Source organism: Salmo salar, chromosome ssa29 (assembly GCF_905237065.1).
Source record: "Salmo salar chromosome ssa29, Ssal_v3.1, whole genome shotgun sequence".
NCBI lineage: Eukaryota > Metazoa > Chordata > Actinopteri > Salmoniformes > Salmonidae > Salmo > Salmo salar.
Window position 1 is genome coordinate 29,117,951 of NC_059470.1, and position 28,000 is coordinate 29,145,950.

Sequence of the window (28,000 nt, forward strand, 5' to 3'; positions counted from 1 at the left end):
CACAACCTGTTAGGATCATCTACCTATATACATACAGACACAACCTGTTAGGATCATCTACCTATAGACACAACCTGTTAGGATCATCTACCTATAGATACAACCTGTTAGGATCATCTACCTATAGATACAACCTGTTAGGATCATCTACCTATAGACACAACCTGTTAGGATCATCTACCTATAGACACAACCTGTTAGGATCATCTACCTATATACATACATATAGACACAACCCGTTAGGATCATCTACCTATATACATACATATAGACACAACCCGTTAGGCTCATCTACCTATAGACACAACCTGTTAGGATCATCTACCTATATACATACATATAGACACAACCCGTTAGGATCATCTACCTATAGACACAACCTGTTAGGATCATCTACCTATATAATTACATATAGACACAACCTGTTAGGATCATCTATATACATACATACAGACACAACCCGTTAGGATCATCTACCTATAGACACAACCTGTTAGGATCATCTACCTATAGACACAACCTGTTAGGATCATCTACCTATAGACACAACCTGTTAGGATCATCTACCTATATACATACATATAGACACAACCTGTTAGGATCATCTACCTATAGACACAACCTGTCAGGATCATCTACCTATAGACACAACCTGTTAGGATCATCTACCTATATACATACATACATATAGACACAACCCGTTAGGATCATCTACCTATATACATACATATAGACACAACCCGTTAGGATCATCTACCTATAGACACAACCTGTTAGGATCATCTACCTATATACATACATATAGACACAACCCGTTAGGATCATCTACCTATAGACACAACCTGTTAGGATCATCTACCTATATACATACATATAGACACAACCTGTTAGGATCATCTATCTATATACATACAGACACAACCCGTTAGGATCATCTACCTATATACATACATATAGACACAACCTGTTAGGATCATCTACCTATATACATACATATAGACACAACCTGTTAGGATCATCTACCTATATACATACATATAGACACAACCTGTTAGGATCATCTACCTATATACATACATACGTACAGACACAACCTGTTAGGATCATCTACCAATAGACACAACCCGTTAGGATCATCTACCTATAGACACAACCTGTTAGGATCATCTACCTATAGACACAACCTGTTAGGATCATCTACCTATATACATACAGACACAACCTGTTAGGATCATCTACCTATAGACACAACCAGTTAGGATCATCTACCTATAGACACAACCTGTTAGGATCATCTACCTATAGACACAACCTGTTAGGATCATCTACCTATATACATACAGACACAACCTGTTAGGATCATCTACCTATATACATACAGACACAACCTGTTAGGATCATCTACCTATATACATACAGACACAACCTGTTAGGATCATCTACCTATAGACACAACCTGTTAGGATCATCTACCTATAGACACAACCCGTTAGGATCATCTACCTATAGACACAACCCGTTAGGATCATCTACCTATAGACACAACCTGTTAGGATCATCTACCTATATACATACAGACACAACCTGTTAGGATCATCTACCTATATACATACAGACACAACCTGTTAGGATCATCTACCTATATACATACAGACACAACCTGTTAGGATCATCTACCTATATACATACAGACACAACCTGTTAGGATCATCTACCTATATACATACAGACACAACCTGTTAGGATCATCTACCTATATACATAGACACAACCTGTTACGATCATCTACCTATATACATACAGACACAACCTGTTAGGATCATCTACCTATATACATACATATAGACACAACCTGTTAGGATCATCTACCTATATACATACAGACACAACCTGTTAGGATCATCTACCTATATACATACAGACACAACCTGTTAGGATCATCTACCTATATACATACATACAGACACAACCTGTTAGGATCATCTACCTATAGACACAACCTGTTAGGATCATCTACCTATATACATACATATATACACAACCTGTTAGGATCATCTACCTATATACATACATACAGACACAACCTGTTAGGATCATCTACCTATATACATACAGACACAACCTGTTAGGATCATCTACCTATAGACACAACCTGTTAGGATCATCTACCTATATACATACAGACACAACCTGTTAGGATCATCTACCTATATACATACAGACACAACCTGTTAGGATCATCTACCTATATACATACAGACACAACCTGTTAGGATCATCTACCTATATACATACAGACACAACCTGTTAGGATCATCTACCTATATACATACAGACACAACCTGTTAGGATCATCTACCTATATACATCAGACACAACCTGTTAGGATCATCTACCTATATACATACAGACACAACCTGTTAGGATCATCTACCTATATACATACATATAGACACAACCTGTTAGGATCATCTACCTATATACATACAGACACAACCTGTTAGGATCATCTACCTATATACATACAGACACAACCTGTTAGGATCATCTACCTATATACATACAGACACAACCTGTTAGGATCATCTACCTATATACATACAGACACAACCTGTTAGGATCATCTACCTATATACATACAGACACAACCTGTTAGGATCATCTACCTATAGACACAACCTGTTAGGATCATCTACCTATATACATACAGACACAACCTGTTAGGATCATCTACCTATAGACACAACCTGTTAGGATCATCTACCTATATACATATAGACACAACCTGTTAGGATCATCTACCTATATACACACAACCTGTTAGGATCATCTACCTATATACATATAGACACAACCTGTAGTTAATACACACACACACACACACCATTTAGATCATCAGCCTAGAAATACAGATATAACAGCTAGGTATAGAAACCCACACCTCTGTTCGTCGTCAGGTCTCTTGATGAGATTGAAGAGGATGTGAAGGAGCTGGTCTCTCTCTTTTGGCTCCGGGTGGAGACACGCTGTACACAGGATGAGAGGAATCAACTCCTAGATAGAGAGAGAGGGGGGTGTAGAGAGAAAGAGAGAGAGAGAGAGAGAGAGAGAGAGAGAGAGAGAGAGAGGGGGTGTCGAGAGAAAGAGAGAGAGAGAGAGAGAGAGAGAGGGGGGGGGTGTAGAGAGAAAGAGAGAGACAGAGAGAGGGGGTGTAGAGAGAAAGAGAGAGGGGGGTGTAGAGAGAAAGAGAGAGACAGAGAGAGGGGGTGTAGAGAGAAAGAGAGAGGGGGGTGTAGAGAGAAAGAGAAAGAGAGAGAGAGACAGACAGAGAGAGACAGAGAGGGGGGTGTAGAGAGAAAGAGAAAGAGAGAGAGAGAAAGAGAGACAGACACGGAGAGAGAGACACAGGGACGGAGAGAGAGACACAGGGACGGAGAGAGACACAGGGACGGCGAGAGACACAGGGACGGCGAGAGACACAGGGACGGCGAGAGAGACAGGGATGGAGAGAGAGACAGGGATGGAGAGAGAGACAGGGATGCAGAGAGGGAGAGAGAGAGAGAGAGACGAAGAGACGGAGAGAGAGAGAGACGGAGAGAGGGAGAGAGAGAGAGACGGAGAGAGGGAGAGAGAGAGAGACGGAGAGAGGGAGAGAGAGAGAGACGGAGAGAGGGAGAGAGAGAGAGACGGAGAGAGGGAGAGAGACAGGGATGGAGAGAGGGAGAGAGAGAGAGAGACAGGGATGGAGAGAGGGAGAGAGAGAGAGACAGGGATGGAGAGAGGGAGAGAGAGAGAGACAGGGATGGAGAGAGGGAGAGAGAGAGAGACAGGGATGGAGAGAGGGAGAGAGAGAGAGACAGGGATGGAGAGAGGGAGAGAGAGACAGGGATGGAGAGAGGGAGAGAGAGACAGGGATGAGAGAGGGACAGGGATGGAGAGAGGGAGAGAGAGACCGGGATGGAGAGAGGGAGAGAGAGACATGGAGAGAGGGAGAGAGAGACATGGATAGAGAGAGGGAGAGAGACATGGATGGAGAGAGATGAGAAGAAAAAAAAGCCAAATATGTATTTGCCTGCCATAGCCTGAGGGACACTGAATAATAACATCTGCATAGTAAGCAGTAACTTACTTATTATTATTACTATTATTGTTGTTTATCATTCCAAATAGTAGTGGTATGGGTGGGGATGGTAATGATAACAGTTTAGTGATGGTGGTAGTAGTAGTAGTGGTAATGATGATAGTAGTTGTAGTACTGATGTAATGGTGTAGATGACCGTTATTTAGTTATAAGTTAGTTATAGATTCATTTTCCATATTTATATATTTATTACATTCTACTATTATTTTATTGTTATTATTTTTATATTTAATTTTGTATTATTATTTACTGCCATTTTATATTATTATTTGTTATTGCTTATAATTGTATTACAATGTATATTGTATACATTGTTGCTTTGGCAATATTGACAATGTTTTTCATGCCAATAAAGCAGCTTGAATTTGAAAATTTGAAAGAGATTGAGAGAGAGCGGGGCATAGATAGAGAGAGAGAGAGATCAGCTTGGAGTTGTGGCTCTTTGGTTTAAGCAGGGGGGCGGGGCAGTCAAACTGCACAGATAGGGTTTGCAGGCCAGGGGTGGGTGTGGGGGGGGCAATGGGTAAGAGAGAGGGAGTTTAACAACACTGTTAACACCACCAACAGAAACAGAACGAGGGTCAAAAGAAATGGAAACAATGTGCTGTTATCATGTACATCCATGTATCAATGTCTCATGGTTTCATAATATGAATGATTGGACCAAGTTCCTACGTGAACAGTAAAGGTCATGTGAAGTTCATAGGTGAACCAACCTGGAGAGAGAAAGAATAAAAACTAAAGCAGAGTTCCAGGATGGGACGGGCGGACAGCACTGCCCCATGGTCAAACTGTGGTTAGCTCTACTTCCCTGCCGCACACACAACCAAATTAGAGAGAGAGGATACACTGTTAAAAACACAGTTAAAAATATGTATTTTCTTTTTTGAAAGCAGCAGGGTTTTCCAGCAAGGTCTCATATTTTCCTGCTGAGGGTTGGCAGAATGACCAAACCCAAAATTGAATGTTGGCAGAACAACAAAATAAAACCAAAGACGGTCTATAGTGAGAGAGGCTGGGGAATGGAAGGGGAGACCTGAAATGATTCACTCAGCATACGCTGGATGTCTGTAGATGCTGAGTACAACTGTCCTTCGTTCAAATACATATATATATGATGTGCTTCACACTCAACACAACCCCCAGAGACGGATTAACAACTGTTGTGTGTTCACCAACTGTTAAGAGAAAATGTACATTTGAATTTCAAATTGAACAAAACAGTTAACCCCCACAACAACTTCTCCTCGGACGACGATTAAGGCAGCCCACTGGGGGGTTGGGTAAAATGTGGAAGACACATTTCGGTTGAATGCATTCAGTTGTGCAACTGACAATTATCCCTTTCCCCAGTTCAACCTTGTTCTATTCCAGAACCAGTGAACCCTACCCTATATTTAGACCAGGGGTGGCCAACTAGGAGCTATATCAGAGTGACACCATGGTAACATGTTTAGACCAGGAGTGGCCAACTAGGAGCTATTGCAGAGTGACACCATGATAAGATGTTTAGACCAGAGGTGGCCAACTAGGACCTATTGCAGAGTGACACCATGGTAACATGTTTAGACCAGGGATGACCAACTACAACCTATTGCAGACTGACTCCATGGTAACATGTTTAGACCAGGGGTGACCAACGACAACCAATTGCAGAGTGACACCATGGTAACATGTTTAGACCAGGGGTAACCAACTAGGACCTATTGCAGAGTGACACCATGTTCAGACCAAGGGTGGCTAACTAGGACCTATTGCAGAGTGACACCATGGTAACATGTTTAAACCAGGGGTGGCCAACTACGACCTATCGCAGAGTGACACCATGTTCAGTGCAAATTAAGTCATTTTAGACTATTGAGATGCAGCCTAGTCACTTTAATAATGTTAATATTACTCATATCACATGTATATACTGTATTTCATACCATGTATTGCACCTTGCCTATGTCGCTCGGCCATCGCTCATCCATATACTTTCATGTACATATTCTCATTCACCCCTTTAGATGTGTGTGCATTAGGTAGTTGGGGAATTGTTAGATATTACTGCACTGTAGGGAACTAGAAGCACAAGCATTTCACTACACTTGCATTAACATCTGCTAACCATGTGTATGTGACCATTAACATCTGCTAACCATGTGTATGTGACCAATAACATCTGCTAACCATGTGTATGTGACCAATAATAACGTGATTTGAGATGCAGCCCAGTTGCCCTTGAGCAAGGCACTCAAAAATGGGAAGTGGGACTGTTGACTATTCATGGTCCTGGTTCCATGAAGACCACACAGGTATTGGTCAGTATCTGGTTCCATGAAGACCATACAGGTATTGAGGTGTATCTGGTTCCATGAAGACCATACAGGTATTGAGGAGTATCTTGTTCTTATGAAAACCATACAGGTATTGAGGAGTATCTTGTTCTTATGAAAACCATACAGGTATTGAGGAGTATCTTGTTCTTATGAAAACCATACAGGTATTGAGGAGTATCTTGTTCTTATGAAAACCATACAGGTATTGAGGAGTATCTTGTTCTTATGAAAACCATACAGGTATTGAGGAGTATCTTGTTCTTATGAAAACCATACAGGTATTGAGGAGTATCTTGTTCTTATGAAAACCATACAGGTATTGAGGAGTATCTTGTTCTTATGAAAACCATACAGGTATTGAGGAGTATCTTGTTCTTATGAAAACCATACAGGTATTGAGGAGTATCTGGTTCTTATGAAAACCATACAGGTATTGAGGAGTATCTGATTCCATGAAGACCATACAGGTATTGAGGAGTATCTGGTTCCATGAAGACCATACAGGTATTGGTCAGTCTCTGGTTCCATGAAGACCATACAGGTATTGAGGAGTATCTGGTTCCCATGAAGACCATACAGGTATTGGTCAGTATCTGGTTCTCATGAAGACCATACAGGTATTGAGGAGTATCTGGTTCCATGAAGACCATACAGGTATTGGTCAGTATCTGGTTCTCATGAAGACCATACAGGTATTGGTCAGTATCTGGTTCTCATGAAGACCATACAGGTATTGATCAGTATCTGGTTCTCATGAAGACCATACAGGTATTGAGGAGTATCTGGTTCCATGAAGACCATACAGGTATTGAGGAGTATCTTGTTCCATGAAGACCATACAGGTATTGGGGAGTATCTTGTTCCATGAAGACCATACAGGTATTGGTCAGTATCTTGTTCCATGAAGACCATACAGGTATTGATCAGTATCTGGTTCCATGAAGACCATACAGGTATTGGTCAGTATCTGGTTCCATGAAGACCATACAGGTATTGGGGAGTATCTGGTTCCATGAAGACCATACAGGTATTGGGGAGTATCTGGTTCCATGAAGACCATACAGGTATTGAGGAGTATCTGGTTCCATGAAGACCATACAGGTATTGAGGAGTATCTGGTTCCATGAAGACCATACAGGTATTGGGGAGTATCTTTCAGCTTGGTCTGTCTGCCATAAGTCCATTATGATGTATGAGTATTGACAGTAAAGAAGACAGGTGGCTGGCAGATTTCTAATGTTACACTAATTCAGTCAGTCATCAAAGTCAAACGTCTTTTGTTCCTAGTCACGTGTCCATGGTGTGGAGTGTACAACTTAAAGGTGTGTTTTTGAGGTGCCAGTGGGAGGCCTACAAACAGTAGGAGCACAAAGGTGTGTGTGTGTGTTGATTCTGGCTGTCTAACTGACACAGAACAAAGTCCATACCTCCTGCCACCGAGGCAGAACAAGCTCTCTTTTCTTCACCTTGTTTTTCCTAGATTTTTGGTGGGAAGCCAGATTCTTCCTAACTGTCAGTAGATCATTAAAAGAATAACTGTGATATGCAAATCACATGGACTACGTGGTGAGCCCACCTGACTCTACCAACCACTCATTCACACACACCACAATCTCACACATACACACACCATAGTGTCACACACGCACACATTTTTTTGACATTTTAGTCATTCAGCAGATGCTCTTATCCAGAGCGACTTACAGTAGTGAATGCATACATTTCATACATTTTTTAATTTGTATTTATTTTTTCTACTGGCCCCCCGTGGGAATCGAACCCACAACCCTGGCGTTGCACACACCGTGCTGGCGTTGCAAACACCATGCTCTACCAACTGAGCCACAGGGAAGGCCCTGACACACCAGTGTCACACGCACCACAGTGTCACACACACACACCACAGTGTCACACACGCACCACAGTGTCACACACACACCACAGTGTCACACACACACACACACCACAGTGTCACACACACACACACACACCACAGTGTCACACACACACACCACAGTGTCACACACACACACCACAGTGTCACACACACACACACACACACACACACCACAGTGTCACACACACACACACACACCACAGTGTCACACACACACACACACACCACAGTGTCACACACACACACACACACCACAGTGTCACACACACACACACCACAGTGTCACACACACACACACCACAGTGTCACACACACACACACCACAGTGTCACACACACACCACAGTGTCACACACACACACACACACCACAGTGTCACACACACACACACACCACAGTGACACACACACACCACAGTGTCACACACAAACTCAAAAACCACAATCTCATAGATGAAGTTGAACCATAGCTGACTTCAACAATCAATAGACTAAAGGCGTCCACATGCTCCCAGACGAAACGGTTTAGTAGAGTTCGGAAGTTTACATACACCTTAGCCAAATACATTTAAACTCAGTTTTTCACAATTTCTGACATTTAATCCTAGTAACAATCCCTGTTTTAGGTCAGTTAGGATCACCACTTTATTTTAAGACTGTGAGATGTCAGAAAGATGTAGAAGAGAGAATTATTTATTTCAGCTTTTAATTCTTTTATCACATTCCCAGTGGGTCAGAAGTTTACATACACTCAATTAGTATTTGGTAGCATTGCCTTTAAAAATGTTTAATTTGGTTCAAATGTTTCAGGTAGCCTTCAACAAGCTTCCCACAATAAGTTGGGTGAATTTTGGCCCATTCCTCCAGACAGAGCTGGTGTAACTGAGTCAGGTTTGTAGGCCTCCTTGCTCGCACACGCTTTTTCAGATCTGCCCACATATTTTCTATGGGATTGAGGTCAGGGCTTTGTGATGGCCACTCCAATACCTTGACTTTGTTGTCCTTAAGCCATTTTGCCACAACTTTGGAAGTATGCTTGGGGTCATTGTCCATTTGGAAGACCCATTTGCGACCAAGCTTTAACTCCCTGACTGATGTCTTGAGATGTTGCTTCAATACATCTACATCATTTTTCTACCTCATGATGCCATCTATTTGTGAAGTGCACCAGTCCCTCCTGCAGCAAAGCATCCTCACAACATGATGATGCCACCCCTGTCCTTCACGTGTGCGATGGTGTTCTTCGGCTTGCAAGCATCCCCCTTTTTCCTCCAAACATAACGATGGTCATTATGGCCAAACAGTTTCATCAGACCAGAGGACATTTCTCCAAAAAGTACGATCTTTGTCCCCATGTGCAGTTGCAAACCATAGTCTGGCATTTTTATGGCAGTTTTGGAGCAGTGGCTTCTTCCTTGCTGAGCGGGCCTTTCAGGTTATGTCGATATAGGACTCGTTTTACTGTGGCTATAGATACTTTTGTACCTGTTTCCTCCAGCATATTCACAAGGTCCTTTGCTGTTGTTCTGGGATTGATTTGCACTTTTCGCACCAAAGTACGTTCATCTCTAGGAGACAGAGCGGTTTGATGGCTGCGTGGTCCCATGGTGTTTATACTTGCATACTATTGTTTGTACAGATGAATGTGGTACCTTCAGGCGTTTGGAAATTGCTCCCAAGGATGAACCAGACTTATGGAGGTCTACAACTTTTTTTCTGAGGTCTTGACTGATTTCTTTTGATTTTCCCATGATGTCAAGCAAAGAGGCACCGAGTTTGAAGGTAGGCCTTGAAATACATCCTCAGGTATACCTCCAATTGACTCAAATGACGTCAATTAGCCTATCAGAAGCTTCTAAAGCCATGACATAATTTTCTGGAATTTTCCAAGCTGTTTAAAGGCACGGTCAACTTAGTGTATGTAAACTTCTGACCTACTGGAATTGTGATACAATGAATTATAAGTGAAATAATCTCTGTAAAAAATTACTGGAAAAATTACTTGTGTCATGCACAAAGTAGATGTCCTAACCGACTTGCCAAAACTATAGTTTGTTAACAAGAAATTTGTGGAGTGGTTGAAAAACGAGTTTTAATGACTCCAACCTAAGTGTACGTAAACTTCCGACTTCAACTGTATATTATGATGACATTTTGGACATCGGTGAATTTTTTTGGGCTGTTTGGGCACAAAAAAAATTTCTGGAGGCAAGCTAAAGTTCAGAGCCGAAGTCCGCGCCCATTCGTCAGTGATTGGTCAACAGTAGGGATTATTCAATAAAGTCTGTCGTCATTCAAGACTCATTTTCATGCACATTTCTTCTTTGAGAAATACCGCACCAAACATCTTAAAATTGAAAATTACACGACTAAGATCTCCTCTGCAAAAACGTAAAAACGAATGACAGATTTATCTTAGATTAATTCTGACTATTTTGAGGAAGTGTATACTGGCTACTGCACATCAAAATGGAAAAATATTATTATTGCCGCTTTTTCGGTGGTGGAAATTGGAGTCTTTTTTTAAAGTGTAATGCAGTTGATTGGTGATGATGTCATGAACATGTCAAGGGGCTGACATCCATAACATTATACTCTGATATTTACCTCAACATAGTGTGAAATACACATAAACAATAGCCTAAATGTAGGACCATTTTGCTGCGGGAGGTTCTGGATCTATTCCCCACGGGCATTACAATGGCGTTTCCATTGTTTTGGTAGAGTTCGATTGATCCCTTTACCCTATACACACAAGCCACAACTACATATGCAATCTTTATTACTGAAACTAGCCATTACCCCTAACGCCAGGTAGCCTAGTGGTTAGAGCGTTGGACTAGTAACCGAAAGGTCGAATCCCCGACTTGACAAGGTAAAAATCTGTCGTTCTGCCCCTGAACAAGGCAGTTAAGCCACTGTTCCTAGGCCATCATTGTAAATAAGAATTTGTTCTTAACTTATCTAGTTAAATAAAGGTTAAATAAAAATAAAACAAATAAAAAAATCTTTAGCTTTTTCATACATTATAAAAACACTAGCATAGCTTTGTCCTGCTCAAGTTTTAGTAACTAGCCAATCAGATGAGACTGATGTGTGTTTGTAGCCAGTGGCGTGGGCCTGTGTTACACCTGGATGTGAGGTCTGGTCATGCAGATGTGGGCATGTCCAACTCACCTGGCACAGGTGTGCAACCATTCTCTAGGAGCAGAAAGGCATGCACAGAGCGAGACAATGAATGAGAGAGTGAAAGAAAGACAAAAGAGAAAGCAAGAGGACAAAAAAGTGGAAGAGAGGGGAAGGAGAGATGAGAATTTGTGAAAAACAGTGGAGACAGACATTGAATTCCAAACTAAAAACAGAAAGAAGCCCGTGTTGATGGGAGGATGGGGGAGGAGGGGGGAGATGAGAGAGGGAGGTACCTCTCGTTTGGCCAGGAGGACATTGGGGACGATGTGAGGGAGACAGCGACCCAACATCAGCATCACACTCTCCTCATTGTCTGCTATCCTCGACACCTAAGCGGGGGGAGAGAAGGCTAATATTAAAGAGCGAAATACACATTTTGATATTTCACTGCTCTAAGGACTATATATTTCAATGGTTTCAATAGTAGTATACTATACTCTTAGACATAAAAAGCTGACACTATGGTCATGTGTCTGATTAGGGGTGACCTCTGACCTCTGCCCCCAGACGACTGTCAGCTGACATCTTACAAAAGGACAACAGGGCCTGCTGGAACGCTGGTGACAACTTCCTGTCAATGAACACAAGGCGAAAAGACGAGAGAGTGAACAGGAATCAAGCGCATTCCAGTCAAGAGAAATAGAATCTGACTGTTTATTACAGGCCACTGGCTCCATCTACAGGTCACACTGAGAAACTACACAATCTTCAGACTAACCTGTTGGGCTGGTCCAACACCACCGTCCCTCTGCACTTTAGCTTGGCATGGGGTTGTGTAGAGGTGTGTGTAGGGGAAGTGACGGTCTGAGTGGGGGGGTTGCTCTCAGTGTGGGGCTTGTCAGGTTCCGAGGCTCTCCTGATGTCCAGGTACTGACCGTTGTCCAGGGGGGGCCGGGGAGGTGTGGACGAGGAGGAGTGGGAGTTGAGATGTGAGCCCTGGTCAGGAGGAAGGGGGGACACTGTCCTTCTCAGGCTTTGGATCTCACTGGAGGAGAGAGAAAATAAATCAGAATAGCTGTAAAGTTATAAGGATTGCAGCCTCCTGAATAGGAGCGGCAGGTAGCCTAGTGGTTAGAGCGTTGGGCCAGTAACCGAAAGGTTGCTAGATCGAATCCCCGAGCTGACAAGGTAAAAATCTGTCGTTCTGCCCCTGAACAAGGCAGTTAACCCACTGCCAGTTCAAAGTTCAAGGGATAAAGGTCACATGCTGTGGCAGAGACATTTTCAAATCAAGCATCTACCTGTGACCACATAGGGTGGAGTGTAGAGCCATTACCCCATCCTCTCTCAACACACACCTCTGTAGTTTCTTGATCTGGTCAGCCAGACTCTGTTTCTCCTCGTTCAGTAGACTGATCTGATACTCTAACTCCTCAACCACCTCTGTCTGCTGCTGAAAGAGAGACAGAGAGAGAGAGAGAGACAGACAGAGGAGGATTTGAGTAAACATTGTGAATGGAGAGAAGGTGTGTAGACTAAATCAGTCTGAGTGGATTGTTTAGTTTTCATGTCACTGCAGAGCTCTCTCTCTCGCTCTCCTACCTGGTGCAAGAGATCAGGTTTCTGGACAATGTAGTTCCCAGTGAGCTCGCCTGACTCCACCCCCACGGATACATCCACTGTATCCCGCGGCGACGGAAGGGCGGAGCCACAGTTCCTGTAGATCTGTAATAGGTCGGGAGGCTTCGGAATGTTCAGGCCCACGTCGTCCCACAACTCAAAGTCCTGAACGACCATACAAGATGGGATGATATGTTTATATACTGTATACAGCCTTATGGCACATTAAATACTTGAGTGACAAATCAAACATTACCTGGTCATCATTTTCATCAGAGAATGTGATGGCCGACAGTTTGTACTCATTCTTTAATAAATATTCATTCACAAGAAAATTTAAGGCTCGCTTCTCCAGTGGGCGGATAAGTTCCTAAGAGTATAGAGACAGATGAAATATCAATCAAACCGAAAAGTCAAGTTTTTCAATAAACTGTAATTTTGAAGATACATTGTGTATTCGCTGCAGTGGTACTCCACAACTGCACTTCATACAGTTACTAACAACGTGTAGGAGAGAGTCCGGCCTACCTGAATCTCAGGATTTGATTTGTAGTTCTTGTTTCTCTCCTGAGTGTCGCTCTCTAGAAAGACAAAGCAACAGAACAGATGAACCCTTCCACCCCAGTGAAAGAGGGGAGGAGCTAGAGAGAAGCTCCATAAAAAGGGAGAGATGGAGAGAGGGATGACATGGAGGAGTAGAAGTGTTAAGTACGCCACCTGCTGCCTGAGTCAAGTTGGCGCGTAGAGCCTGAATGGTCTCCTTGGCTTTCCGTAGCTTAAACTCCAGCACTGGACAGGAAGTGACATCACAACACACAGGAAGGAAGTGCATCCAACCAAGGAGCAGGAACAAACAAACAAAAAGATGGCCATGAAAAATCGAACAAAAATATGACCAAAAGAACAACAGGTATTGTAAGAAGCTGAGGCAAAAAATAAATAAAGAGATTGATAAAAATAAAACCAGGAGACAAACTATGGGGTCTAATGAACGCATGCAGCAGAGGATCCTGGGATAGCTGACTAACGGAGAGTCCTTCAATCTATACGAGTGTCTAAGGCTGCATCCCAATAGTCTAGAGAGACTTCCTCTCCTCATCTCCTTTACTTCATCTGCACTGATCTGAATACACAGGACAGGTGAAAGCAACAAGGAGGACACCTTCTGGGAATCTACTTTCACCTATCGTGAGACAGGGAGAGGAAACCACTCTTCTCTATTGGGATGCAGACTATATAATATGCTAATAGCTGTCTGACCAGGGATTTTACAATCAATAGATAAAAAAGTGAGTTTGGAGTGGCGCTTCTAGCATTGCGGTTGGTCAAATCATTTCTGTTTTAATAAGATATAATATTAGGCCTATGCATGGGAGTGGATACTATAACCGGTAATTACCCTATGCATTAACAATACTTACAGGAGAAAAATACATGTAAATGAATTGTATTTACATATGCTACATTGAGAGGGGTCTAAAACCTCAAGTCATTTCCCAGTTCAAGTTTGTCTTTAGACACGAAGAAATCCACACGGGTGGAAGAGAAGCAATGAGACCAGAGAGGACATGTTGCATGACTGTGCACCAAAGATCTGCCGCTTCAGAAGGTCAAGTCTGTCCCAGTTCAACAGGAAGCGGTCCAGACAATACTTCCCACTGCTGATCAAAAGCGCACAGGATGCAACAAAACGGAAACAAAATGAAGAACAAAAGTGAAGAAGTAAAAAATAAAAAGGAAGAAAGAAGAAAGCAGCTAGCCTAGAGGAGTGTTGTCCAGTATTGGAGCCACTGGGACGGGGTTGGATCATAACAGCCAAAATCCCCAGAATCAGACAGCTGGGGGAGACATGTTGGGACGAGGGATGGAGAGGGAGGTTTAGGGGGGGGAGATGCCGAATCACAGGGAGGGAGGGATGGAGGGAGGGAGGGCAGGGGTGGAGGAGTAGAGGGTCTGTGGTTGTGAAGAAGGGACCACAGGCTTGCTCTGCTGCATGGTTACTGGAGAATCCTCCAGAACTCTTGTCTTACAAAGCTAAGGGGTTGGAATTGACATTTGGCATTCAGAAAAGGAAATATAACAGGCCAATTATAACTCACATAAAGAGATGAGTTTAGATGTGGAGCTCATGGTGCTGTTATCAGCCACATAAAAACAATTAGATCTTTAACGTAGTCTGTTCATCCTCTCTGATCTTTAACGTAGTCTGTTCATCCTCTCTGATCTTTAACGTATTCTGTTCATCCTCTCTGATCTTTAACGTATTCTGTTCGTCCTCTCTGATCTTTAACGTAGTCAGTTCGTCCTCTCTGATCTAACGTAGTCTGTTCGTCCTCTCTGACCTTTAACGTATTCAGCGAAGATTAGCTGGTGGGGTCATGAGAAAAGCTCAGGAAAAAAAGTGTGAATTTTACAACATCCATCGACAGCTCCTGTGAGAGAAAACAACACGGTTTCAATTACATTTACTGCTTTAATAAGAAGAACATGGAGGTAAATCTAACGCTGTAGCCTGACTAGACATGGAAGGCTATGTAGGTTATTAACAGGAATATTTGAATGGGTACGTAAATCTGGAATGGAACCATAGTGATGTCATCCTCAGTGAGCTCTACTGGGCTGGTGTGGCCTTATGATGCCACATCATACACGGCTGGAGTACTACTATGATGTCATAAATGGCTGGAGTTCTACTGTGACATAAAGGGCTGGGTGTGCACTGTGACATCATAAAGGGCTGGAGTGCTACTATGACATCATAAAAGGCTGGATTTACACTAACAACATAAAGGGCTGTAGTTACACCGAGACATCATAAAGGGCTGTAGTTATACCGTGACATCATAAAGGGCTGTAGTTATACCGTGACATCATAAAGTGCTGTAGTTATACCGTGACATCATAAAGGGCTGTAGTTATACCGTGACATCATAAAGGGCTGTAGTTATACCGTGACATCATAAAGGGCTGTAGTTATACCGTGACATCATAAAGGATAAGGAAAGGTCCAGTATACTCTGCTGTCTATATTTCTATCCCTTCCCCTGCTCTTTTCTGTTTTGTCTCTCCTTCTTCATGTCCGTCTCTCGATCTCTGCCCGGTCAGGACAGGTACAGCTTGTCTTACCTGCCACCCTCTCGTCCGACTCCCGGTTCCCGTCGTCAGAGTAACGGGCGAAGTCCAGAGAGTCCAACGTGCTGATGCTGCCCGCTCGGTCTGGCAGGGGAAAGGCACAGAGAAAGCAATCAAATCAATCAACCCATTCATATAGTGATCATTACAGTATTCACCACATCACCCTGGGAGAAATCACAACAGACAAGATAACAAAACACTATATGTGGAGAGTGGACAGGAGAGGACATGGGGGTAGACAACACCCAAACCGGTTTGTTTTCTGGGTTATACATCATCCTGAGGGGTATCCTAGCAAGCAGGTTTGAGGAGTTAGCGAGGTAACTTTAGTCAACTTTGAGTTCAACTTGAGATAACCGGCCATATAAAAAGAAGCTCACCTTTTAGCCAGGTACATTTCTACGGCAACAAATCCTTCAGAACTAACCTGCTCCGGCGCAGGCTAACTCACAGCTAACTCCACTAATGACAGAATCATTTTAAACTTCACGCAATACAACCCTTTTCTATGACTTAATAAAAATTAATATTGCACACCAATGACAGCATTAACGATACGGTATAAAATAAAGACGGCACTTTCACACCATAGCCTGCTGAATTTGCATAATATCATAATGAAAGAAAAGTTTTCGGCACAAATGAAAATGTGTCATTGACTCGCCCATGGATTGATGTTTCAGCATTGTCTGAATGAAGAGTTCACCGTTCGAATAGCCAGGTGCGACATGCACTCTGCTGTTACAAGACTGCTAGAGTTAACGGCAGGCAGACGAGCAATATCCACAGTCGTAGTATGGATGAAGCCTGAGCTGGAACTGAAGCTGGTTAGCCTTAGTAAACCCTGACTAGATCTAGCTTGCTTGGTAGGATACCCCTCTGGTTTCAGAAACATATTCAGGCCTAGATGTAGAATGTGATAAGAATCAAAGGGTAAGAATACTTTTTTATTGTTAATGCAAAACCTGTTTTTGCTTTATCCTTATGGGGTATTGTGTGTAGATTGATGAGGGAACAGAATAGAATAAGGCTGTATCGTAACAACATGTGGAAAAAGTGAAGGGATCTGAACACCTTCCAAATGCACTGTATATCTATTTTTTTTTCAAGGAACTCAATCTGGCTTTAAACTTAGTCTTGAAACTTGTAATAGTAGAAAGCACAAGGTGTCATTTCTAAATGGGGTATTACATCATCAGTTCCTCTTGTCAGGTCAGTCATTGCAGACCTTAGAGAGCTATTTATAACTGGTCAGAAATGTCCAGATCAACTAGCCCAAGTCAACTAGTGTTTATTTTGGGGGGTTTTGCCCATAGATATTTTAATGGCAAAAAAAGAATCACCATCAAATGAATGGCCTCCCGAGTGGCACAGCGGTCTAAGTCACTGCATTGCAGTGCTTGAGGCGTCACTACAGACCTGGGCTCGTGACCGTCCGGGTTAGGAGAGAGTTTGGCCGGCCGGGATTTCCTTGTCCCATCGCGCTCTAGTGACTCCTTGTAGCGGGCCGGGCGCCTGCAAGCTGAACGGTGTTTCCGCCGACACGTTGGTGAGGCTGGCTTCCGGGTTAAGCGAGCAGTGTGTCAAGAAGCAGCACGGCTTGGCAGGGTCGTGTTTCGGAGGATGCATGGCTCTTGACCTTTGCCTCTCCAGAGTCCATTAGGGAGTTGCAGCGATGGGACAAGACTGTAACTACCAATTGGATATCACGAAATTCAGTAGAAAAAGGGGGTAAAAAAATAAAATAATGAATACACATTAGACATAGCAAAATGTATAGAATTGCAAGAACAGTTCCTTGAAAACCGCTTCATTTTCTTTGCACATCATGACAAAATGTGTAAAATTACAGGAAATAAGCGTTAAACCTAAAAAAAAAAAAGCGGCAATAGTACCATTTGTCAATTTTGAGACACCGAAGCCAGTATACACTTCCTCAAAATAGTCTGAATTAATCTAAGATAATTCAAGAACTCTGTCATTAATTTTGAAATTTTTGTAGAGATCTTAGTGGCGCAATTTTACATCTAACTATGATGTTTGGTGCAGTATTTCAAGTGAAAAAATCTGCATGAGGACGAGTCATTTCTCGTTGAATGACAACAGGCACTTCACTGAAGAATTCCTACTGTTGACCAATCGCCGACAAGGGGGAGTAGACTTCGGCTACCGGCTTCGGTTTGCATCGAGGGAAAAAAATCTTGTGTTCCTGAACAGTCGAAAAAAGCCTTGCCGAAGTCCAAAACGTCACTAAATGTTGCCCTAACATGCAAACTGCTCCGAACTGTTTCAGCTGGGAAGCATGCGGACGCCTTTAAGGCCTACCCCTCCTCTACTTACCAAACCGGAGGTGATGAATATGAGTCACACGGTCAGATCTGTGGCCACACAAAGCACACACTCAGTCCTGTGACTACCAAGGGAGGGTGTGTGAGAGAGTGTCCATTCACTGCCAACATGTTTGGAACCCTTTCTTGTGTGTGTGTTCTCAGGTCTGCGCCCATGGCTTACATTGTCCTCTCTTGTGTTTGAGAACAGACAGCCTGAGATTTCATATGGCCCCATCTTTCCAGTATGCCCCCTCCCAATCAATGAGCGCAGTACGTTGTGGGACGCTAATTGCAACAACATTCTCAGTGTCTATTTGGCTGGGGGGTGTGGAGGACACTCTGGTGCTTCAGACAGATCTCAGAATGTCTGGAATCTGTAGGGGATGACAGGATCTTTCACAAAGGAGCGAGAGAGACCTGGCTGGCCCAACAAGTGTCTGACTGTCATCCCCACAGTGACCGTATGTACATATCCCAACCAGAAGCCATGGATTACCGGCAACATCCGCACCGAGCCAAAGGCTAGATGCTCCCTATAGGACACATCACTGCACTCTATACTCTTCTGTAAACTGGTAATCTCTGTATACCCGTCACAAGACCCACTGGTTGTTGCTTATTTATAAAAACCCTCTTAGGCCTCACTCCCCCCTATCTGAGATATCTACTGCAGCCCTCATCCTCTACATACCAAACACCCAGTCACATTCTGTTAAAGATCCCCAAAGCACACACATCCCTGGGTCGCTCGTCTTTTCAGTTCGCTGCAGCTAGCGACTGGAACGAGCTGCAACAAACACTCAAACTGGACAGTTTATTCTCAATCTCTTCATTCAAAGACCTTATCATGGACACTCTGACAGTTGTGGCTGCTTTGCGTGATGTATTGTTGTCTCTACCTTCTTGCCCTTTGTGCTGTTGTCTGTGCCCAACAATGTTTGTACACTTTTGTGCTGCTACCATGTTGTGCTGCTGCCATGCTGTTATCATGTGTTGCTGCCATGCTATGTTGTCATCTTAGGTCTCCTGTTATGTAGTGTTGTCTCTCGTCAGGATTTGTGTTTTGTCCTATATTTTTAATCCCAGCACCCATCCCTGCAGGAGGCCTTTTGCCTTTTGGTAGGTCGTCATTGTAAATAAGAATGTGTTCTTAACTGACTTGTCTAAATAAAGGTTAAATAAAAAATAGAGCTGCCGCCTTAAAGGAGCGGGACACTAATCCGGATGCTTATAAGAAATACTGCTACGCTCTCAGACGATCCATCAAACAGGAAAAGCGCCAATACAGGACTAAGATTGAATCGCTCGTCGGATGTGGCATGGCTTGAAAAATATTATAGACTAAAGGGAAGCACAGCCACGAGCCGCCCAGTGACGCGAGCCTACCAGACGAGCTAAATGCCTTTTATGCTCACTTCGAGCCAAGCAACACTGAAGCACGCATGAGAGCACCAGCTGTTCCAGACATCGGGTCTCCGTAGCCGATGTGAGCAAAACCTTTACAACAGGTCAACATTCACAAAGCCGCACGGCCAGACAGATTACCGGGACGTGTACTCAAAGCATGTGCGGACCAACTGGCAAGTGTCTTCACTGACATTTTCAACCTCTCCCTGACTGAGTCTGTTATACCAACATGTTTCAAACAGACCACCATAGACCCTGTACCCAAGAAAGCGAAGGTAACCTGCCTAAATGATTACCACTCCGTAGCACTCACGTCGGTAGCCATGAAGTGCTTTGAAAGGCTGGTGATGGCTCACATCAACACCATCATGCCGGAAACCCTAGACCCACTCAAATTTGCATACCGCCCCAACAGATCCACAGATGAGTGCAATAGAGATTGCATCTACACTGCCCTTTCCAACCTGGACAAAGGAACACCTATATGAGAATGCTATTCAGTGACTTCAGCTCAGCGTTCAACTCCATAGTGCCCACAAAGCTTATCACTAAGCTAAGGACCCTGTCACTAAACACCTCCCTCCACAACTGGATCCTGGACTTCCTGACGGGCCGCCGCCAGGTGGTAAGGTAAGGCAGCAACACATCTGCCACGCTGATCCTCAACACAGGGGCTCCTCAGGGGTGCGTGCCCCTCCTGTAGTCCCTGTTCACCCACAACTGCGTCACCAAGCACAACTCCAACACCATCATTAAGTTTGCTGACGACAACAGTGGTAGGCCTGATCACCGACACTGATGAGACAGCCTATAGGGAGGAGGTCAGAGACCTGGCAATGTGGTTCCAGGCCAACAACCTCTCCCTCAATGTGAGCAAGACAAAATAACTGATAGTGGACTATAGGAAAAGGAAGGCTGGATAGGCCCTCATTAACATAGACGGGGCTGAAGTGGAGCAGGTTGAGAATTAAGTTCCTTGGTGTCCATATCACCAACAAACTATCATGGTCCAAACACACCAAGACAGTTGTGAAGAGGGCAGGACAACACCTTTCCGTCCTCAGGAGAATGAAAAGATTTGGCATGGGTCCCCAGATCCTCAAAAAGTTCTACAGCTGTACCATCGTGAGCATCCTGACCAGTTGCATCACCACCTGGTATGGCAACTGCTCGGCATCTGACCGTAAGGTGCTACAGAGGGTAGTGCGTAGGGCCCAGTACATCACTGGGACCAAGCTTCCTGACATCCAGAACCTACAGTAGTGGTAGCAATAGAGTAGTGTGTAGTGATATAGTAGTGTGTAGTGATATACAGTGAGGGAAAAAAGTATTTGATCCCCTGCTGATTTTGTACGTTTGCCCACTGACAAAGAAATGATCAGTCTATAATTTTAATGGTAGGTTTATTGGAACAGTGAGAGAATAACAACAACAAAAAATCCAGAAAAACGCATGTCAACAATGTTATAAAATTATTTGCATTTTAACGAGGGAAATAAGTATTTGACCCCTCTGCAAAACATGACTTAGTACTTGGTGGCAAAACCCTTGTTGGCAATCACAGAGGTCAGACGTTTCTTGTAGTTGGCCACCAGGTTTGAACACATCTCAGGAGGGATTTTGTCCCACTCCTCTTTGCAGATCTTCTCCAAGTCATTAACCTCTATGGGACCGGCGGGACGAATTCGTCCCACCTACGTAACAGCCACTGCCAGCCTGTGGCGCGATTTTCAAAATCTTCAAAATCCTATTACTTCAATTTCTCAAACATATGACTATTTTACAGCCATTTAAAGATAAGACTCTCGTTAATCTAACCACACTGTCCGATTTCAAAAAGGCTTTACAACGAAAGCAAAACATTAGATTATGTCAGAAGAGTACCAAGCCAGAAATAATCAGACACCCATTTTTCAAGCCAGCATATAATGTCACCAAAACCCAGAAGACAGCTAAATGCAGCACTCACCTTTGATGATCTTCATCAGATGACAACCCTAGGACATTATGTTATACAATACATGCATGTTTTGTTCAATCAAGTTCATATTTATATCAAAAACCAGCTTTTTACATTAGCATGTGACGTTCAGAACTAGCATACCCCCGCAAACTTACGGGGAATTCGCTAACATTTTACTAAATTACTCACGATAAACGTTCACAAAAAGCATAACAATTATTTTAAGAATTATAGATACAGACCTCCTCTATGCACTCGATATGTCCGATTTTAAAATAGCTTTTTGGTGAAAGCACATTTTGCAATATTCTAAGTACATAGCCCAGGCATCACGGGCTCGCTATTTAGACACCCGGCAAGTTTAGCACTCACCATAATCATATTTACTATTATAAAAATGTCATTACCTTTTGTTGTCTTCGTCAGAATGCACACCCAGGACGTCTACTTCAATAACAAATGTTGGTTTGGTCCAAAATAATCCATCGTTATATCCGAATAGCGGCGTTTTGTTCGAATGCGTTCCAGACACTATCCGAAATAGTAAAGAAGTGTCGCGCGCTTGGCGCAATTCCTGACAATAAAATTCAAAGTATTCCATTGCCGTACGTCGAAGCATGTCAACCGCTGTTTAAAATCAATTTTTACGTCATTTTTCTCGTAGAAAAGCGATAATATTCCGACAGGGAATCTCCTTTTCGGCAAACAGAGGAAAAAATCCCAAAGGCGGGGGCGGTCGGGGTCACGCGCATAAGCTAGTGTCTCTTGATGGGCCACTTGAGAAAGGCGATAATGTGTTTCAGCCTGGGGCTGGAATGACGACATTCTCTTTTTTCCCGGGCTCTGAGAGCCTATGGAAGACGTGGGAAGTGTCACGTTAGAGCAGAGATCCTTAGTAAATGATAGAGATGGCAAAGAAGTTCCAGAAATGGTCAGACAGGCCACTTCCTGTAAAGGAATCTCTCAGGTTTTGACCTGCCATTTGAGTTCTGTTATACTCACAGACACCATTCAAACAGTTTTAGAAAATTTAGGGTGTTTTCTATCCATATGTAATAAGTATATGCATATTCTAGTTACTGAGTAGGAGTGGTAACCAGATTAAATCGGGTATGTTTTTTATCCAGCCGTGTCAATGCTGCCCCCTAGCCCTAACAGGTTAAGGTTTTGAGGCTGACGTTTGGCAACTCGAACCTTCAGCTCCCTTCACAGATTTTCTATGGGATTAAGGTCTGGAGACTGGCTAGGCCACTCCAGGACCTTAATGTGCTTCTTCTTGAGCCACTTCTTTGTTGCCTTGGCCGTGTGTTTTGGGTCATTGTCATGCTGGAATACCCATCCACGACCCCTTTTCAATGCCCTGGCTGAGGGAAGGAGGTTCTCACCCAAGATTCGACGGTATATGGCCCCGTCCATCGTCCCTTTGATGCACTGAAGTTATCCTGTCCCCTTAGCAGAAAAACACCCCCAAACCATAATGTTTCCACCTCCATGTTTGACGGTGGGGATGGTGGTCTTGGGGTCATAGGCAGCATTCCTCCTCCTCCAAACACGGCGAGTTGAGTTGATGCCAAGAGCTCCATTTTGGTCTCATCTGACCACAACACTTTCACCCAGTTATCCTCTGAATCATTCAGATGTTCATTGGCAAACTTCAGACGGGCATGTATATGTGCTTTCTTGAGCAGGGGGACCTTGCGGGCGCTGCAGGATTTTAGTCCTTCACGGCGTAGTGTGTTACCAATTGTTTTCTTGGTGACTATGGTCCCAGCTGCCTTGAGATCATTGACAAGATCCTCCCGTGTAGTTCTAGGCTGATTCCTCACCGTTCTCATGATCATTGCAACTCCGAGGTGAGATCTTGCATGGAGCCCCAGGCCGAGGGAGATTGACAGTTCTTTTGTGTTTCATCCATTTGCGAATAATCACACCAACTGTTGTCACCTTCTCACCAAGCTGCTTGGCGATGGTCTTGAAGCCCATTCCAGCCTTGTGTAGGTCTACAATCTTGTCCCTGACATCCTTGGAGAGCTCTTTGGTCTTGGCCATGGTGGAGACTTTGGAATCTGATTGATTGATTGATTGCTTCTGTGGACAGGTGTCTTTTATACAGGTAACAAACTGAGATTAGGAGCACTCCCTTTAAGAGTGTGCTCCTAATCTCAGCTCGTTGCCTGTATAAAAGACACCTGGGAGCCAGAAATCTTTCTGATTGAGAGTGGGTCAAATACTTATTTCCTTCATTAAAATGCAAATCAACTTATAACATTTTTGACATGCGTTTTTCAGGATTTTTTTGTTGTTATTCTGTCTCTCACTGTTCTAATAAACCTACCATTAAAATTATAGACTGATCATTTCTTTGCCCACTGACAAATGTACAAAATCAGCAGGGGATCAAATACTTTTTCCCCCTCACTGTACCAGGCAGTGTCAGAGGAAGGCCCAAAAAAATTGTCAAAGACTCCAGTTACCCAGGTCATAGACTATTCTCTCTAATACCGCACGGTAAGCAGTACCAGAGCGCCAAGTCTAGGACCAAAAGGCTCCTTTTGGTCCCTTTAGGACCAAAAGGCTCCAAAACAGCTTCTACCCGCCAGCCATAAGACTGCTGAACAATGAATCAAATGGTCACCCAAACTATTTATATTGACCCCCCCCCTTAGCAGCAGTTTAAAAACATTTGTTGTTTATCATCTATGCATAGTCACTTAACAAATTACCTGGACTAACCTGTACCCCTGCACATTGACTTGGTACCGGTGCCCCCTGTATGTAGCCTCGTTATTGTTATGTACTTTTCTTGTGTTACTTTTTGATTATTATTATACTTCCGTTTATTTAGTAAATATTTTCTTCACTGTATTTCTTGAACTGCATTGTTGGTCAAGGGCTTGTAAGTAAGCATTTCACAGTAAGGTGTTGTATTCGGCGCATGTGACAAATAAAATTTGTTTGATTTGACTGAGGATTATGGAATTTTGGGTAACAATTAACTGTCCTGCAAAACAGCCACGGTTATTGTCATAAATTGTCATTTTAATTTAAAGAAAATAAGTTTTGAGCTTGTAATGCATCTTTGAAAATTCGCTACGACATACCTAATGCACACAACACAGCTCTGGTGACACCCCTGGCTCCAAAACGAATGGCTCTGACCGCTGGGAACTGTTGGAAATGAAGGTTCTCCTCCCGACCGGGCCGATCTGCTCGTAATATGATTACCAACTCTACCCAATTCATGTCAAACTTAAAACTGCTATTGGGTAAACTTTATCTACTTGAAAATTAAGTTGAATCCCTCCCTCCTCCTAAAATGTATGTTTTAAGACGGTTATTACAATCAGTTCAAGATTATTGTCCGTAATTGTCGGTTACATGATACAATAATTGTGCCAGCCCTACTGACAGGGAGGTGGAGAACAGTAAATCACAGTCAATATTATGATAGAATAGATCTACAGCATGATGGCTGAATTATCAAGTACAGACAGTGCAGGCCTATAGACTGAGATGTGTGTGTACACACACACAGAGCTATGAGCAGGAGCCCAGACAGGCCAGAACAGAAACAGGTGGAGAAGACCCAAATGTCCCACAGTGTGATTAAATCAGCCTCTCCCAGCCCTGCAGCAAATATGTGTGTGTTTTTATTCTTACTGTGTGCATTTATGTGTGTCATTTCTTCTAACCTATTAAGTGTGCGTGTGTGTTCTTCTTGCTCTGAGTGAGCAAGTGTGTGCTTGACTGCGTGTTCCTAGCACCCAAGAGAGCAGGGTAGTAGGATAGGCCTTGGCTAAGTCTTTTCAACGAACAGAATGGCTAGCTAAAACAGAGCGCTAATGCTAGCAGCTTAGTCTCTGACTGAACTGGGAGTTGAGCAAGCAGATTGTAGCGAGATGCTAATCAGCTAGCCACTGAGGAGAAAACAATGAGCTGGGTAGAGAGGGAGAGTGGGCGAGAGGACCATTGTGCAAATGAGTGGAGGGGCTCGTCCAGCTACTCTTGCTCAATGAGTAGCCTAACCTGAGAACTTGTATTAACTCCTGGAATTAGGCCTAATGTTTAGGCTTCAGCTCAGTGGGCTATGGTGTTGAGTTGTGCAGTGGCCTGCTGCAGCAGGTGAACAGAGCACCATGCTAGCTGCTAAGGCTGTTAAATTAGCAGGGTGGTGGTAACAGAGAGCTAGCCAGATCATAGTGCTAACAACAACAACAACTGACCCTTTTGATGCCCAGCCTATGAGACAGTTTCTTTACTCTGACCTCCGTTAGGGCTGCGCACGACGCCTCCGTTAGGGCTGCGCACGACGCCTCCGTTAGGGCTGCGCACGACGCCTCCGTTAGGGCTGCGCACGCGTCCGGCGCGCCGACGCCCGGCTCGACCCTTAGCGCGGCCGACGCCTCCGTTAGGGCTGCGCACGACGCCTCCGTTAGGGCTGCGCTCGACGCCTCCGTTAGGGCTGCGCTCGACGCCTCCGTTAGGGCTGCGCTCGACGCCTCCGTTAGGGCTGCGCTCGACGCCTCCGTTAGGGCTGCGCTCGACGCCTCCGTTAGGTCTACACGACGTGCCACCAATGGAGCAGCTAATACACAACGTTAGAACATAATAAACTATTTCTATATTTTTACGGGCCCTAAAACTCCTCTCTCATTATAGTTGTACAGGCCTGCTTGAAACCTGGAAAGTGTGAGCAGAGGCAGCAAAGGCAAGGAAACCCTCCCCTGGGCTGGGTGTAGGCCTTTTGTCTCTAGGGGCAGACCCTGAAGCTGTCCCTCGCTGTCTTTTCTCAACTTCACTGATAAACAGGAGGTAACACAATAGAGGACAGGCAGAGTTCCTCTCAGCATCCTGTTCTTAAGATCATTTACATTTAAGTCATTTAGCAGACGCTCTTATCCAGAGCGACTTACAAATTGGTGCATTCACCTTATGCTATCCAGTGGAACAACCACTTTACAATAGTGCATCTAAATCTTTTAAGGGGGGGGGTTAGAAGGATTACTTTATCCTATCCTAGGATGTTTCAGGTGTCTCCGGAAGGTGGTGATTGACTCCGCTGTCCTGGCGTCGTGAGGGAGCTTGTTCCACCATTGGGGTGCCAGAGCAGCGAACAGTTTTGACTGGGCTGAGCGGGAACTGTGCTTCCTCAGAGGTAGGGGGGCCAGCAGGCCAGAGGTGGATGAACGCAGTGCCCTTGTTTGGGTGTAGGGCCTGATCAGAGCCTGAAGGTATGGAGGTGCCGTTCCCTTCACAGCTCCGTAGGCAATCACCATGGTCTTGTAGCGGATGCGAGCTTCAACTGGAAGCCAGTGGAGAGAGCGGGGTGACGTGAGAGAACTTGGGAAGGTTGAATACCAGACGGGCTGCGGCGTTCTGGATATGTTGTAGGGGTTTAATGGCACAGGCAGGGAGCCCAGCCAACAGCGAGTTGCAGTAATCTAGACGGGAGATGACAAGTGCCTGGATTAGGACCTGCGCCGCTTCCTGTGTGAGGCAGGGTCGTACTCTGCGAATGTTGTAGAGCATGAACCTACAGGATCGGGTCACCGCCTTGATGTTAGTGGAGAACGACAGGGTGTTGTCCAGGATCACGCCAAGGTTCTTAGCACTCTGGGAGGAGGACACAAGGGAGTTGTCAACCGTGATGGCGAGATAATGGAACGGGCAGTCCTTCCCCGGGAGGAAGAGCAGCTCCGTCTTGCCGAGGTTCAGCTTAAGATCAGATCTAGAATCACCAAATCCTAACCTTAATACTGTGGGGTGAAATGCTAAACTGACCATAGATCAGTGTCTGAGGGCAACTTCATCCAAGGCCGCACCCATCCTTAGAGATCAAATTTTTAGAAATCCAATCAAATTGCTTCCCAACATGCAGAGAGAATTTTTTTTTAAATAACACAAGCGATGCCCCCTGGGATACCTCAGTCCTTCAGCTCCACGGCAACCAGCGAGGCAACTAGGCTTAGCCATGAGCTGAACAATGCTATACATAGAGGCTAGTAGGCTACATGAGGTGGAATACTTGTATCATGACAAGCATCCTTACTTCCTCCCTC

The 28,000-nt window shown here is 44.0% G+C and overlaps 1 protein-coding gene across 8 annotated transcripts in view; it reads right to left on the minus strand.

The window, feature by feature from the left end:
• Positions 1-28,000, minus strand: part of LOC106592044 (RAB11-binding protein RELCH homolog) — a 137,949-nt gene that overhangs the window by 100,616 nt on the left and 9,333 nt on the right. For 3 of the 8 annotated variants that reach the window (XR_006762723.1, XM_045710906.1, XM_045710907.1), the window contains exons 2-12: positions 16,233-16,322; positions 13,824-13,895; positions 13,635-13,687; positions 13,363-13,476; positions 13,089-13,271; positions 12,845-12,939; positions 12,265-12,531; positions 12,042-12,117; positions 11,780-11,875; positions 11,535-11,558; positions 2,942-3,054 (exon numbers count right to left, since the gene is read on the minus strand). Coding sequence is in view for 7 of the 8 variants with exons in the window: in XM_045710906.1 (XP_045566862.1) it covers positions 2,942-3,054; positions 11,535-11,558; positions 11,780-11,875; positions 12,042-12,117; positions 12,265-12,531; positions 12,845-12,939; positions 13,089-13,271; positions 13,363-13,476; positions 13,635-13,687; positions 13,824-13,895; positions 16,233-16,322 (1,183 nt within the window). In the remaining variant the exon portion in view is untranslated. The remainder of the gene's footprint in view (positions 1-2,941; positions 3,055-11,534; positions 11,559-11,779; positions 11,876-12,041; positions 12,118-12,264; positions 12,532-12,844; positions 12,940-13,088; positions 13,272-13,362; positions 13,477-13,634; positions 13,688-13,823; positions 13,896-16,232; positions 16,323-28,000) is intronic. The other 5 variants (XM_045710909.1, XM_045710910.1, XM_045710908.1 and 2 more) reach the window with 4 other exon arrangements.